The sequence below is a fragment of the Microcebus murinus genome, chromosome 27 (assembly GCF_040939455.1).
Source record: "Microcebus murinus isolate Inina chromosome 27, M.murinus_Inina_mat1.0, whole genome shotgun sequence".
NCBI lineage: Eukaryota > Metazoa > Chordata > Mammalia > Primates > Cheirogaleidae > Microcebus > Microcebus murinus.
The window spans coordinates 10,958,664-10,975,967 of record NC_134130.1 but is presented as its reverse complement, the minus strand read 5'-3'; the positions used below and the strand labels follow the sequence as shown (position 1 = coordinate 10,975,967).

At 35.9% G+C, this 17,304-nt stretch overlaps 1 protein-coding gene and 1 long non-coding RNA gene across 2 annotated transcripts in view; one reads left to right on the top strand and one right to left on the bottom strand.

Moving 5' to 3' along the window:
* Positions 1-17,304, top strand: part of LOC142864840 (uncharacterized) — a 146,061-nt gene that overhangs the window by 103,698 nt on the left and 25,059 nt on the right. Inside the window, exon 3 of the long non-coding RNA XR_012915144.1 lies at positions 8,545-8,601. This is a non-coding gene — a long non-coding RNA (uncharacterized LOC142864840). The remainder of the gene's footprint in view (positions 1-8,544; positions 8,602-17,304) is intronic.
* TRAM1L1 (translocation associated membrane protein 1 like 1) lies at positions 3,914-6,003 on the bottom strand. Its single transcript, XM_012779798.3, has one exon. The coding sequence runs from the start codon at positions 5,972-5,974 to the stop codon at positions 4,859-4,861; it is 1,116 nt and encodes a 371-aa protein (XP_012635252.1). The 5' UTR covers positions 5,975-6,003; the 3' UTR covers positions 3,914-4,858.

Below are 17,304 nucleotides of genomic sequence, written 5' to 3'. Positions count from 1 at the left end.
AGTGAACCCTAATGTAAGCTGCGGACTTGAGGTGATAATGATGGGTCAATGTAGATTGGATTGTAACAAATGTTCCACTGGGATGCGGGATGTTGATATTGAGGAAGGCTGTGTATGCATGAGGTCAGGTATGCGTGATGGATGAAAATTCCCTGCACTTTTGACTCAATTTTGCTAAGAACTTAAAACTGCCCTAACAAATAAAGTTCATGAAAAATATTATAAATGAATATATAGGGGGAAAATATATAAATGTGTACATATATAGATATGTATGTATGCATGCATAAACACAAAGATATACATACATATATAGATTAAATAGTGTGTTAAATGAGACTATATACTTAGATATGGAATAAATATATACAAATATATAAACAACTGTGTATACACATACACATACACAAAACTATTTATGACATTGTATGTTTATATATTATTAAACCTCATGGTAGCTTTTTGAGATAGTTAAATAACTTTGTCACTTTAGTGTCATGCAATCCATGACTTAGGATGTGTAAGACTCTTCCAAAATTCACATAGCTCTAAGGGCCACAGCAAAGTCTTGATCAAGGTCTTCTGTCAACAATTATTTTCAATCATATTATTACTTCCTCCGCTGAATTTATATCATTATAGCTGGAAACATTTTAAAAATATGTATCAAAATTTACAAATTATATTTCAATATTTGTGTTGACAACTTTGGCAAACCTAAATTTATTGGTTTTATTTTAAAGTTGAGGTAAGAGGACAGCAGCTTTTCTGTAGTTAATTAAGCAGTGATGGCAGTAAGAGAATGAAGTAAATTTATTTTGGGATGTAAATATTTGTCAGTGTGTGATGGCTTAGCAGAAATCTCAGCTGGGCACCACAAAATGTTCATTCAGACTTTCCTCAAGCCACAGGATTCTGTAATGCTGACATGATTTGATTTGGTGAATGGTGCTGACGGTGCATTTAATGATGTTGAAATTGAGCATTTTCTTAACTTTATGACTTAAAGTGCCCTTTGTTTAAAAATTGATATTTTGTCTGAATTATTGAATGGTCACATCCCTTAACAGTGACACTAGTCACTTCCAGGTTGCCTAGAAGGTGCACATATCACTACAGTGGAATTAATTTAACCCTTTTCATTTTTAAATTCAAGTGAATCTTTAACCACATACTGCATTTCACTGTCATTTCCTCAGCTATTTAAGTATCTCCTAGAGTGGTCAATTTATACAACAATGTATTTTTTGGATGTCAAAATTAAAAAAGATGAGCTGACATAATGCTGTAACCCAAAACATAATGTGCCCTGCCAGAAAAGAGAAGGACACAGGTCCTTCTGGGGCAGATTTCTGTTTGACTTAGTCTACATTCATTGGATACTTAAAAATGCCAGAGATGGTGCAGGGCCTAAAAAGAACTTGCTTATAGGGATTTACATGGTAAAATTTAGACAGTTGTATGACTAATCGTAAGAAATTTTCAATTAATGTTTTGGAAGTATATTCTTATTCATATGAAGAACATGTGACAATGTTTCTACGTAATTAAGGGTAATTGGCAGGTACTACTACGTCCTATTCAGTGTGGGTAGTTTCTCAGAGGATGTAGACTTGATTTGAAGATGACAGTGAAAAAATTCGCCATTTCCACAGACAGTCAGTAGGTGGGAGTGTGAATTCTCTGGTGGTATGGTTTGATGTTATTGAGAATCAATTACCTCCATACACTGCCAGCATTGCGTATTCTCTCCAGATTACAAAGGTCTGCTCTCTCAGCGGGAAGCATTCTGTGCCATAGTGCAAGGACCCAATCCGAGCCCCTAAAAATCTACATGTCACACTCCCGCAAGAGCTTCCTCTAAGAAACTGTTCCAGTATGACATTTCCCGTGTAAAGTATTGGTAAAAAGTCTCTTGTTACTCTATGTGAATTATTCTCACTTAGTCTAGCTGAGCAAGAACTTAAAACATTACCCTTGTTTTTTTCAAGTTATGATTATCACAATATTTTATGTCTTTAAGCCAGCTTTAAATTATTAACATGGTTAACTCTAATCTTCTTGAATCTACTCCAAGTTAATGCATGGTTCCCCTGCAGATAAACAAATACGACGAAAGGTAAATGAAGAAATATTTTACAAGGTTATTATTTTCTTGCTGCGATGAAATGGAATGTTAAACTGATCAATAGAATAATGAGGCCTAAAACTTATTTGTCCCTCACAAGATATGCAGACTGAGTAACACATTCGTACTATTTAAGAAAAAATATGATATTCTATTAATTAAATGCTAGCAGAATTATTTTCTTAAAAAAGAAAATTATACTTTGAACTCCTCCTAGGGAACCTACACACATTGACTTATTTAAGGAATAAAGTATGACAAATATTGAAGCCAATATATAAAAGCAAAATGTTTAAATTCAAGTATCAGACATATTTCAATAACTTTTGCAGTTTTTGATCAGTTGCTTTAGCTTTCATAGGCTTAACTAATGCCTGCTTTAATAATACCCTGAATCATAGAAATTTATGTTTCCATGTGGTCTATTTTGACAGAGACAATGTCATAATATTGAGATAGGTTTTTTGAGGATGTAATTTTTTTAAAAAAAAGACACTCAATATATATTAAGCTGAATGTCATTTGTGATATTGCTTTATTTGGCATACATTTACTTTCTAGCAGTATTTGAGTTCTATTATGCATAGTTGAGATGTACCTGACATCCTTCCCCTTTTTTCTTTTCAGTTACCGTACTACCTCTTATGGGCTCATGTTTTACAAGAAAGAGGCTTTGCCTTATCACACAGGTGAAGCATATAACCTAACAAACTCATCAGTTCAGTATCCCCCTATGCCAAATGAGTTCATTAAAGATAATTTCCAGTGTACTGGGAATTTCAGAAATCAGGATTTTTCTCTTCCTCTCCACCACACAGTGCTGTGGCAATGAAACCTAGACTAGCTGTGGTCATTTGCCGCCGTGCAGAAAGTCAACCTGAGGAGCTAGAGCCAAGAAAATCCCCCAGGGAAATCAGTCTCGGCCCTAATCATATCCACCACCAAGCCTGATTCAACTCTCGCCATTGTCAGTCATGCAAGACAATAATTTTCCTGAAATCTTTTGCCGGTTTGATTCAGATCTGCACATATTTGAAAATGAAATATATAAATAATATTTGTTACCAGGAGTGGGGTTACAGATAACAGGGTAGAATTCTTTAAAAGTAAGGGAAGTGAGAAACACTCTGTCATTGTAATAAGTTGATTTTTTTTCTTTTTTTACACTGACACAACAGTTGGCTACAATGTGAGTTATTTTATTTTGGACCTCATAACATGTGCTACCCACACTAGAGTATTAGGTAACTGAGGAAAAAAAATAGGTAGGATGACGGATTCCATAGCCAAAGAAGAAGAAACGCTGCTTTGATACTTGCCTCTGAAAGCAGACAGAATAGCAAAGAATGTTTTGCCAAAAGTTGCTCCCCTGCCTGTGGTCTGTGATACAAGTATATTAAATTTAATTTTTCAGAGATCTTCATGGAAAAATTAAATTACTTAAACAAAACTAAAGAGAAGGCTATCAAAAACAGAGAGATGAGAGACATAGTAGGAGAAAATATAGAGCAATAGGAATGTCTTCCCCCAGCATATTTTTAAAGTATGGTCTCCTTGAAAAAAATATAAACACTCACATTACAGAAAGAAATCAAAGTGAGGACAGAGAGGAGATAAATATAGATACACACTACTGCCTATGTCTACTAGCTTCTATAAGATACAAATTATATACATATACATGTATATAAATAATTTCCAAAATATGTTTTATACAGATAAATTTTTCCCAATTAAAGACAGGAGAAAAACAATAATTATAAAATTATTTTTCAAAAGCCTTCATAAGGTTATTTACCTAATTTTCAAATTATTTAATGTTAGTGCTTTAAATATTTTCCAAATGCAATTAGCTAACATTCTTTTTATACATATAAATTAAGCATCATTTTCAAAATGGCTTACAGATTAAACAGTATTTTCTAATATGCTGTGGCTACTGATCTTATAAAGCCTCATTATGAATCACTGTTAATAAACATATAAAAAAGACTAAGTCTGATTTCCTTTTCAAAGTAATATTTAATTTTATGGATTCCCATTTACAAGTGTTTAGAATGGACAGGAATGGTTTTTACCTCTTCAGTAATACTTTTATACAAATTAAAAATATTTTGATTTGACATATATGGCAATATATTTCTATGTTTCCCATTAGTACTATGTTTTTGTAAAACGGGGATGTAGCACTAACAATCAATACATATAAAATAAAGCACATGATTATTTTGTTGGTTTTACAAATCTTTTTCTCAAACATAAACTCTTACAAAAAAAATTATAACAATTAGAGAATACTGATTGGACTTCCACCATTGTAGCGTTTCCATTTTACCCTGAAAGAGAACATTAAAAACATGACCTTGATTGGTGGGAGCAAGAAATTGTATCACTGATAGAGAAAATCTTATAGTTACCTCTGGTAAATCATTAGGAAAATTGATTCAAAGTTTAAAAAATTCAAACAAAATATGGAGGTGATCCCTAAACTACTTCAACACTGCTTAGATGAGTAGCTTAGTCTTAACCAAAATGTTTTTATTTCCCCCTGGTCATAATCATCACCCTCCCCTGAAATGTCTTTTAAAAAATACATTAAACGATACAATAGCAAAACTCAAAAGAGCACAAACGATTTTCAAGAACAGAAAAATCTCTAGTGCAAAACGAAATCTTATGGTGAAGAGCAGATTCCTTTGGAGACATGACTCAGTGAGCTTATATAATTCATTAGGAGGATTTCTCTTTCCTCTTTGGGGCAGAGTCTACTCTATGCGAAGTTTCCACTCCATTTTCTGTCCCTTTTTTAGAAGCCTTGCCTTTAGTTATGGACCGTTTCTTCTTCATAAATAAGGCCTGAAGATTAGAATCCTCTATCCACCTCTGAAACCAGAGAGTGATTAGGTTCCACGTTATGTATGCCTGGATCGTGCAACTGGAGGACAACACAGCGATTTTAGCTGCCAACACGTTGACGTTTCCAGTCCCGGAATCCGGGTTCCGACTGTGGGATCCAGCCAGGTGAACCCCGACGGTGAGGACCGAGACGATCAGAGTCAGGAGTCTACCCAAGATAAACACCACGGCCCACAGAGAGACCCCCTTCTGGTACTCCTCGTCGCTGAAGTGGAGCAGGCCGCACATGTGGGAAAGCAACTCCACGAAGTAGTGCAGCACCAGCAGCAGGAGCCCCAGGTGGTTCAGGTACAGCAGGTAAGCGGCCGTGATGTGGAACAGGTGGAGGCCGATGTACACGAGCTGCCCGGGGACGTCCTGCTTTTTGGTTTTCTGGAAGTAGAGCTCGGGGAACGCGTGGAACCAGTAGGCCAGCTGCGAGATGTAGAAGAACTTCATGTGGAAGGTCATCACGCCGGGCGGCGGCGCCCTCCACAGGAGCGCGGGCTCCGCCAGGCAGTTCTCGGAGACCAGCACGAGCGCGCCCCACACGCACGACACCAGGTAGAACACGCCGAACTGGCCGGACGCGTTGAACTTGCTCTGCCTCGCCTTGGTGAACTGCATCCTCCGGTTGATCCTGTCCAGCACGTACTCCTGGATGGTGGCGTGCAGGATGATCGCCACCAGCATGTAGAAGAAAATCGTGGCCAGGTCTTTGGCGCCGTAGCGGTACAGGGACCCGGCGGCCGCGGCGTGCTCGCCCGCGGCGGGGACGGCGACGCCGTGCTGCAGCGTGAGGAAGACGATGGACGCCTCCGCCGTGCCCTCGAACATCAGCCCCAGCACGAAGAACATGCCCACGCAGGACACCAGGTCCGCGTGATTCTGCAGGATGAACTCGTGGCTCAGCACCGGGGGGTTCCGGCTGCTTTTCTTGCGGAACCCCATGGCGGCGCTTCCCGACACTCACCGGCGAGCCGCCGCCGCCGCCGCCCCCCGCTGCTCCTCACAGCGCCGCCGCCGCCGCCGCGGGGGCTTCGCTCCCCATCCCGAGCCCGCCGGGTCGCCGCGGCCGCCGGGGAGAGACCCGTCACGGCGCGGGCGGCGCATGCGCACCAGGCGCGGGGAGGCAGGGCGGGGAATCGAGCGCCGCGCGCCTGCCCGCGCCAGGCCCGGGCGCGAGCCTGGAAGCTCCGCGGGGGTCGTCGCCGCGCCGGGTTCGCGGCCGCCGCCGAGACCCTCCTCGTTTCCTCCTCTCACTGACATCTTCGTTAGTCACCACGCTAGAACCGGCAGGGCTCCGGTCGTTCTCCGTCAGCTCTTCAGTCACAACAACAGCAGCGTAACAGTAATACTTAAGAGCAAACGCTGCTGGTGCCGTTTGTCAGGTGCTGTTGTAAGCGCTTCGTTTGTATTTGCGAATTTAACCTTCCTGGAAAACCCGACGAGGTAGATACTGTTATAATCTCCCGTCCCCCGCCCTTGTGTAAGCCAGGAAACTTTAAGGCGCAGGGAGTTGGGGTCACGCCCCGGCCCGCGTCCCCAAAGTGACGCCCAGGACCGACCCGGCTGGCCCGGGCGCTGCCCCTCCGGGTAAGTCCACTGCGGAGAAATGTCACAGGCCAACAGCAAAGCGTGTTATAAAAGAGTTCCCGATTAGCGGTAGTAACAGTAGTACTAGTACTTGTGACAGTGATGTTGTCTGGCCAGCATTTTGAAGGACTTGGTGGCAACTGGAAGCAGAGAACTATTTACAAGTCCGTGGAAAGGTCTGTTGGCTAAAAGCCCGAATCTGAATCTCTTCATTCTAGCCCAAATGAGAACATATTTCGTGGGTATGGTCTTTGCATATACAATTTTGCTAAAATGTGTATTTTAAAAACAGTTTCTTTTGTAAGTGCTAATACCTTTCTCGATTCAAATTTCATGTCAGTCTTCAAATTTCTGTTTCAATGCAGAGCAGTTTTCTTGTTTCTTCTGTGTCTCATGAGATCACAGTCATTACTAATAGAGTTAAAGTTTGAAATTTGGAATACGCATTTCTGAAGAAAATGTGCTACCGGATTTTAAGAATAAGGCATAGATTGCATTTAAACTGCCCAACTACTTTTTATCATTGTTTTTCCGCATGCCATGCACTGGCAATAGATGCGATCCAACTTGCATAATTACTTTTACAAAGGAACAAAATATAGAATAAAATACTCTGATCAATGGACAGTGCACCTGCATTTCCTAGAAAAGCCAAACAATTGCATATAGAATCTGTTGTCAAAGTGTTTCCTGAATTAAGGGAAGTACCTGCATTATTTTTCCATAGCAAGAGTTTGCTCTTTCTTGAAAGAAGGATTCCTCATTAAATAGTCCTCTTGTTTTAAGGGTTTGCTACACAGTCTTTGTTTGTTTGTTTGTTTGTTTTCCTAGCTGTTACTCAGTTTTTGGCTGTGACAGCTCAACGGTGAGTTCCATATAAAGTTCCATATAAATCATTGAGGAATTATAAATAAAGGTCCAAAAATTAGGGTACACAGAAATGAGAAAAAAATTAAACTTGTTGAAAGCAGTTTTGTGAACCAAAGACAAGAGCAGTGCCTAGTGGGAATTGTCAAGACTTTATTCAGGAAAAGTACATATTTACCTTTATTGAGACTAATTATGATTTTAAATATATAATAGAATTCATCAGTCCTCTTACAGGCATAGACAATATGGCCGATTATTTTGTGGCACAGTAACAAATATAAAAAATACTTGTATAATTCCTTAATATAGACTTCATTTATATTTGGCATTATTTTTGCCAGGTCTTCCAACACTCCTTGGGCAAATATGAAAGAACTTGACCTTAAAAACACATGAAAGTGAACAGCACCATTATTTGTGCATAGATTTGAAATATTATTTTAATACTAAAGAATAACAAAGCCATTATGGGCTAATTTAAAATGATCTCTTGACCTGTATAAAAATAAAACAACTAAACTTTGATGGATTTTTTTCCCTGTCACTCTACTTGCTTTTCAAGCAACTATCTTCAGCATATCATCTCTCCCTTTTTGAGCTTGTAACACCAAACAACACCCTGTATTATAAATTTTTAATTTAAATTTTACCTTAAATGTAGTTTACTTGAATTTTAGATTTAGACTTCACAATATTATCATAAAAATATAAAATATCAAGTATATAAAATGATTAGAATCGGTAAGGGTATTTCAGCAATTTAGAATATGATGATTGATTTCCGTAGCTTTACTGGCACTTTTATTTGACAAAGAATAAACTGTATATAAGAACATGTAACAAATTATGTTACCACTGTGATTATTAAATCATGTAATATATTTGGGGAGTATTTCTCCTTTATGCACAGCCCTATGCCTGTAGCACAGATAATTATTAAAATTCAAAGGGAAATTTCTACTTCCATCCAAAAGGGAGTAACTGTAATTGAACTTTCACTCCTGTTGTAAATAATTTTAAAACTAAACAAAAATATATGAAATAACTTTTTTCAGATATTGCAAGACACACAGCACAGGAGTATGATCCCTGAGAGAAGGGAGACAAGTGAGGTGAGCATCACAATTAATCTGATTTTCTATCTGGAATCATTTTCCAGACCATTCTACAGAAACGGAAAACCCAAAGAAGAGCCCAGAAATCTTCTTGAATTGAGGAGGGAGAGACAGGAATTAGGAGAAGCTAAGGCCATGAAATTTGCTGGACAGATTACTTATGTAGAGGAAGTTGGGTGGTAAAAGAGCTTCTGAAATTTGCATAAATGTTGCTTTGAGTTTGCTACTAAGTCCTGCATGCACAGGGTGAAAATACATGAGGCCAAATGAAGAATAATAGGAGAATTGGAAATTAATATTTTCTAAGATTTACACAGGACTAGGAGACTTTCAAGATTGGAATAACCAGGAAGTAGCATCCTCATTGAACATGTAGGTATCCAAACAGAGCTGCAATCTTAGTAAGGCTAAACTTGCCCTAAGGAAATAGCTGATTCATGCCTGTCCACACAAAGTTTGCAAGAAGCCTTGAAAGAATTAAGGTACTCCACAAGGAACTTAACTGCATCCCAGAACAATCTAGCTCTCAACAATGTGAAATTCATATCGTCTAGCATCCAGTAAAAAATTATGAAACAAAGGGTAGATTTGGCTGGGATTGTCTGCCAGAATGCCTACTTGTGGCTTCTTCACGTGCTCTTGGCATCTTCATGTAGGTGACTCAAGGCTCCAAGAATGAGCTTTCTAGCAAAAAAGGACAGAAACTTAGTGGCCTTTTATGAGCTAGCATTGGAAGTGATATCATATAATTTTCATTGTCAAAGGCACAAGCCTACTATCCACCTTCAAGGTGGGGTGAGGATTGAAGGGAGGGTAGGGATTTTCACCTCTTAATAAGAAATGTACCTAGTACTTGCTAAATTTTTAAGTAGCCACATCCTTTCCATCGACAGCAAATTTTGTTTCTGGCTCCCACACACCCAAAGCATAAGAAAAATGCAATCGACACTTCCATGCACACAGCAGTCAATAGCCAATAATAAGTATGAGATCTACCCAAGTAAAGCTCATAGATATTTCATTTAAACCTTGTTGTCCTCTCTAGGAAATGGTGGAAGAGTTTTTTTCAAAAATATGGATCATATCATAAGTTGATTTGTTTGCATTTGTTGATTCATATATTTTAAAAGATAATAGACACTAGAAACCAAATAATGTTTATATGAAAATGTTAATCTTTGTCTTTATGATATAATGGTCATTGATTATAGTATTAATTATGGAGTATAATTACACAATGGTACTTCAAGGAGTTAATTCAATGAAAATTTTACAGAAGAAACAGAAGAATGGATGAATCAGTTTCTGACTGTCTTCATGCATTCATTGCTTGGCCTCATGTATACAGAGGATTGCCAGATATAGGTCAAACTATATTTTAAAATTCTATGTTGATTTCATTATTAAAAATATTTGGTTTAAAATTCAATAGAAAGCCTCACTATAATTTAGGTACTATATTTCAAATTGTTACTAATAATTAGTTCTTTCCATTAGCTAGACAATGTAACCTTTTGATGTCTGTATTTTGTTAACATTATTATTTATGTGAATAGCTTAGCCTAAAAAATTCTTCTTAATGACTTATGTGCCTTTTTAAAACATAATTACCTTAAAGAGATAAACTGACATTGATTCTGATTTTGTTAAAATAGTACAGTATACTTTATAATATAGATATTACTTCATAGTTAAATATTTTTATATCTCAGAATAAATATACATGTATAATTCTAGAATACTAACCTTTTAATAATTTAAATTTGTATTATTCAAGTAATAGAATAGAAAATTCAAATTCAAGAATTCAATAGCATTTGAAGAAGCAAGAAATGTTGGAAAAGAATTACTCCAAAATATCAGACCCTAGTCACTTTTAATCAATGTTTATAATTAGCAGTCATAATTGACTGAGATCACCAAATACTCAGCTCCATTAAACAAAACATAATGTAATTTAGCTTAGCTTATGTATGAAATTACAGTCTCTAGGGATTTGACTGATTTAAACAGTCTTGAATAATTCAGTTAATGAGATTATTATATTTTCAGTCATTTTTACAATTGATAAGACATGTTAGAACATACACTTTTAGAAAAACACACTATAAAATATAGCTGAATAGTTAAAGACATAAGGAAAACTTAACATAGTATTATATTTACAAATTCTAGAATGTTACTTGCCAATGTATTTATTACTCAAGCAACCTAGCAAGTAAAAATAATGTGAAGAATTGTCTAAAGATAAACTCCTGGAATAGATTAATAGTGTCAGTCTACCACTAAAATACAAAAATTGATAAAAATTAAAAATAACATTAAGTAATTTATTTTTTAACTGCCCACTTTATTGACCAAACAAATTGTATAATCACCCTCATGGAACTTACATGATAATCAAGGAGAAGTAGAGGACAAAAACACCGCAAATATATACAAGGTCTGTCCAGAAAGTATCCAGCCATGTAATGTTATATATTATGTTAACAATGGCTGGATACTTTCTGGACAGACTGGCCTTATATATTTGCAAATAGCTAGTGAAAAGTGCTAGGATGAAAAGGTGGATGAGAGGATGAAGGTGGATAATGAGGATGGCCCTTTTAGGTAGGGTGGGGAAGGGGAACCTCTCTAAGTAGGTGCTATTTGCACCAAGATGCACATGGAATTATAGAACTACACAACCGTCTGGAAGAAAACATTCCAGGATATAGTAAGTCCAAATGCTGTGAGGCAAGAACAAGAATGATTCTTTCACGAACACTAGAGGGGCCAGGGGAACAAGAGTATAGCAAGGGAAATAGATGACAGAAGGAACAGAGTTCAGTAGGAGGCATTTCATAGAAGGCCTTGTAGGTCATCATTAAGGAATTTGAAATTTGGTCTAAGATTGACGGGAAAAACCTGAACATTTTGAGCACTATTTTAAATGGATCACTTTGGCTTCTGCAAGATACACTATCTGCAGGAGGTACAAAAGTACAAAAAGGCCATTGTATAAATTACAATTTACAAACATTACATTCAACTGTTGTATTTCTTGACTCTAATTTAAAAAAAAAATTCTTTCCTTTTTTATATACAAAATTTGGGTGCTGCCTGTGAAGTAACTAATGAGGAATATTTCTGTGATCTTAGTATTCTTTCATTTTGCTTGTATATGACAGAGAATATGATAGAAAACCACCTTATACAATTTTCTACATGTGAACAAACAATGCTGCTGTGATTATGTGTGTTTATTTGGTCTGGTGGGAATGTTAAATTGACTTGTAGGCATTTGTTTGATGACTTCTTCCAAAGACCTACTTCTTTGATACAATCAATTCTTCTCTAGTGATTTCTATGGAATTTCAAAAATTTCTTAACTCTCTAAGGGTCTGTATATAAACTTATGCTGAAAAGTAAAAATAAGGAAATAATCATTTTAGCATAATTGTCACAATCATTATGTTTCAATGTCAATACAGATGGAATATTCAATAGCATCTTAACTTAGCATCTAACTTTCTGACCAGAGTAATCAAATTTCAGTAAACTACACATGCAGATAAAAATTCTCTTAGTACCCATTGGAAATACCAGTATTCCCTATTTTTGCAGGGAAAAAGGATTCTTATGCTTATTTGAATCATTGACAGATTCTCTTTCAAGGCGATATGATGTAGTAACTAGTTAGCAAAGCAGGAACCCAACTCAGGCTGTGTAATTCAGGAAAGAGCACTGTTGCTACAATACCAGTCAGCCACTCACTGTGACAATGAAAAAGATAGCACATGAAAGGGCAGGTAATAGGATGTCAGTGATGGGGCCATTTGGGGTTAAGAGTCTTCAAGGGTTACCAGGAAGAGGTAATGCAATAAACATTCGAGTGCAGGTGTCTTTTTCATAAAATGACTTCTTTTCCTTTGGGAAAATAGCCGGTAGTGGGATTGCTGGATCAAATGGTAGGTCTATTTTTAGTTCTTTGAGGAATCTCCATAGTGTTTTCTATAGAGGTTATACTAATTTGCAATCCAACCTACAGTGTATAAGTGTTCCTTTCTCTCTGCATCCATGCCAGCATCTCTTGTTTTGGACTTTTAATAAAAGCCATTCTAACTGGGTTTACGTGATATCTCATTGTAGTTGTGATGTACATTTCCCTGATGATTAGTGACATTGAGCATATTTTCATGTGTTTATTGATCATTTGTCTATCTTCCTTTGAAAAGTTTCTGTTCATGTCTTTGCCCACTTTTTAATGGGGTTGTTTGATTTTTTTCTTGCTGATTTTCTTGAGCTCTTTGTAGATTCTGGTTATTAGCCCTTTATCAGTTGTATAGCTTGTGAATATTTTCTCTCATTCTGTAGGTTGTCTGTTTGCTCTGCTGACTATTACCTTAGCTGTGCAGAAGCTAAAGAGCTAAAGAGCTAAGCTCTTTTTTATTTAATCAAGTGCAATTTGTTTATTTTTGTTGTTGCTGTGATTGCCATTGAGGTCTTCTTCATAAAATCTTTGCCTAGGCCGATATCTAGAATAGTTTTTCCAACATTTTCTTCTAGCGTTCTTATGCTTTCATACCTTACATTTAAGTCTTTTATCCCCTTGAATTAATTTTTGTGAGTGGGGAAAGATGGGAATCCTATTTATCTTTCTGCATGTGGCTATCCAGCTGTCCCAAAACCACTGATCTCTGACTCTTTGGTCTCCTTCTTTCACCTTTAAAGCATCCTAGTGCTTACATTGGGTCCACCAGGATAGTGCAGGATAATCTCCCCATGTCAAGGTCCTTAACTTAATTCACCTGCACAGTCCCTTTTGCTGTGTAAGGTAACATTTCCACAGGTTTCAGGGATTAGGAAGCAAACATCTTTGAGAGCGAATATTCCACCTACTACAGCCATATTAGGGAGGACCAGGGATTCAAAGAGGACAAGTGTTCCAATCACAGAAAACAATCTCTTTGAATGTTAAGGGATCTAAAAGCATTTCAACATGGCTCTAGTAGGAAGCAAGAAGTAATCCTAAGAGAAACAGAAAAAAATAGTCATTGACCACAAATTCTAAACAGTTATTTAGTAATATGCTTGGAATTACTTGCAAAATGCTTTATTCATCCTTAAAACTGGATTGGGAAATAGAGTGTGGAAACTGAGAACACTTTGCAGAGTGTGCTTCCACAGTGGAGCAAGATTGTAAGATAAAAAGCAATTGTCTATAGACTTTTAAAAAAACACAAGTGCTTCATCTTCACAAAGTTGGAAGGCCTTTATTTTTCACTAATGTTGGGTCTAATTTTAAACAGTTCAAAAAGCCATGTTCATATTTGTAATGTCAAATAATTGATGTGGAGATAAGCACTGTTGTTTTACTTTGCATATTAAGGGGTTGTTCATCATGTCTTCTACAGATGTAAGGATAGAATCATGCAGGTGTTGTAAAATCATGTCACAAATGATGAAAATAGCACATATTAATGGGATTGGAAAATTGGAAATAGAATGTTTTATTTACACTATAATATGCTTATTTAGAATATAAAATATGTATTACTTGTACACATATACCCACTTGTGTCCATTATAAAAATCTTTTTTCAATATTTTGAAAAAAGTTTACAACTAATGTGACATTTCCTAATACTCTTGAGACTATAAAGCACAGACAAAATACAGGTAAAGTACAATGGACTGAAGATGTGCTCAAATCTGTTACTAAAGTTTGCTATGTATGCCTCATTAGATATCTACAAAATATGATAGAAATATTAGGCTTGTATTAATCCTTATCAATTCATTTATTGAACAAGCACTTTTTGGAAAACTGTTAAAATGGCCACTGGCATTGCACACAATTTTGTTCTTGCTGAATTCAGTTTGATCTTGGCAATATCCATGGCACTAAGTGACTTGGACATGTTCTTCGCTGCTGGTTAAAACAGAGGATATGGAAAATAAGTTTTAGTAGGTTAAATCCAACAGTGAAATTTTTGGAGCCTGAACTAAAGATAAAGACTTGCTTTTATGTAGTGGTTATATGAACAATTAATTACTGATCTCTATATCAGTTAATTCACTTCACTTTTTCTATATATATTCAGGCTGTGGATGGTAATTACTTTTAAATGTTTCTAAACTTTTCTCATATGTAGCAGCACAGAAGACAAATATCTTGAAAACTAAAATCTGTGCTATGTTGGCAAGGGCAAAGAAGACTGTGCACCATTTACTTTGGACAAGAAAAATGATTTCAATGTCCCTAACATTCCACCTCTCTCCCTTCTATAGAATGCATCATTCAGTGGATGTCACTTTGGTGGCAGTCATGATTTGTATTCCTCTTGGCAGCTCTCCTACCTTGCAGGCCCTAAAATAGGTTCCATTATAGCCTACAACTGCAGGAGAGCACAAATCCATTTCCTGAGGCCATTTCCTTGGCTCACAACCATTTGATATTATTGTCTTTCTGATACTTGACACCAAAGTTATTGATGATGTTACACAACGGACAGAATGAGAGTTGGACAATTTTCAAAAGATCTGATAATTAACAATAATAATAATAAAGAACATCTATAAAAACAAAGAAGGAATATTTTATAATAATGGTCCCAAAGCCAAAAGAAATCCTTATTATATCCTCTATTATAAAACAGAGCTATATCTTTGCAAATAATGCAAGTGAAGGTGTCCTAATCTTGTGTTATATCCTTCTGTGGTTCTTATCCTGAATTACCTCATACTTTTTTAAAGTAAAATGTAAATGTGAAATTGCACAAGTGCAAGCTATTTTTTCAATGCTAATTAATCTTCTGTCTAATGCAGTCTCATTTACTAGCTAGCTAATTTGCCACAAAACTTTGGATAACAAATAATGAGACAATTCAATATTTTATTTTTCAAATAAATAGCTTTATAAGCATTTCTCATCTGTACTGCACCCACAAGATACATTTTTTTTCCTGAGGTAAAATAACTATGATTCCCATAAGTAATATATTTGTGTATTAAATATTTCTAGGAGGTACTATGATAGGCAACATGATGATATACAATTTGGATTGTAACAATTTAGACTGTAATCATATTAGAAAGAAGACTGTCATCAGGTACAGTGCTCTAACCATTCAACATGGGGTCACCAGGTGTCACCTGTGTGAGAGGGAAAGGCAATATTAAGGTAGGTGCCTCCAGGCTACGTGAAAACATGGATCCAGTGGTTAATCAAAAACAAGAATTTCATTTCTGGCTAAGATGGAAAATATGAGAACTAGACCTTTAGCAAAAGTAGTGATGCATATATTATTCAATTTTAAGAATTATCATAAGGATAGTATAGTCAGACAGCATGACATGGGTGAAAGAAGAGACACATTGATGACTAAGATATTATAGAGAGGCCAGAAAAAGACTTACATAAAAAGAGTCAACTGATTTTCAGCAAACACATAGAGGCAATTCAGTAAAGAAAGGATTTTTTTCTTCAACAAGTGGTGGTAGAACATTTGAACATTTTATGCAAAGAAAAACAATAGATCTAAACCAGACCTTGCACTTTTTACAAAAACTAATTCAAAAAACCTAATGTAAAATACAAAAGTGTAAAACTTCTAGAAGAAAACAGAAAAAAAAATTATATGACCATAGGTAGGTACATTAATAAAGTTTTTAAGTAAAAACTAAAAGCACGATCTGTGAAAGAAAAAGTAATAATTTGGATTATTGAAATTAAAAACTTCTGCTCTGCAAAACACTCTGTAAAGATAATAAAAAGACTAGGAGGAAATATTTTCAAATTCTGATCAGTAGCTTTTTATCTTATAAAAAGTACTCAGAGTCAACAATAAGAAAAAAAATTAAAGGAAAAAATATTCTGAACAGACTCATCACCAAAGAAAATATACAGACAGTTAAACACATGAAAAGATGCTCAATATCATTTGTCATTAGGGAAATGCAAATTAAAACCACAAAAAGATACACTGTACATCTATTTGAATGGCTAAAATTCCAAATCTGACAATGCTAATTAGTGACAAGGTGGGAGCAACAGGAACTCTCATTAAGTTGCTGGTGAGGATGTAAAATAGTAAGGCCATATGGGAAGACAGTTTGGCAGTTTCCTATGAAGCTAAACACAATCTTACCATACTCCGCAATGACATTTTAAAGTATTTAGCCAACTGATTTGAAAACTTAGGTCTATACTAAAACCCACACGCAGAAATTTATAGAAGTTTTCTTCATAATCATCAAAAACTGAAAACAACAAAAATATCTTTCAATAAGTGAAAAGATAAACAAACCATGGTACATCCGTAGAATAGACTATAACTCAGCAACTAAAAGGAATGAGCTATCAATCTGAACAACATGGGTGAATCTTTAATGCATATTAGTGAATGAAATAAATGGTTCTGTAAAGGCAGCATATTATATAATTCCATGTATACAACATTCTAAAAAATTTGGAGAAAGTTCTCCTAAAACTTCTCTATCCAAGTTGCTAAAATGTCCAAAATTTAAGATATCTTAACTATGTATATATTTTCTTGACCATGTAAAATGACATCTCGACATATTAACAATATATTTAATAATGGAATTAATATTTTAAAACATTTTCCTTATTATAGCCAAAGAAATGAAATAATTTTACTTTTTTTTTAATATAGACATTTTCCTTTTTCCATATAGAAAGTTATATTCAATTGT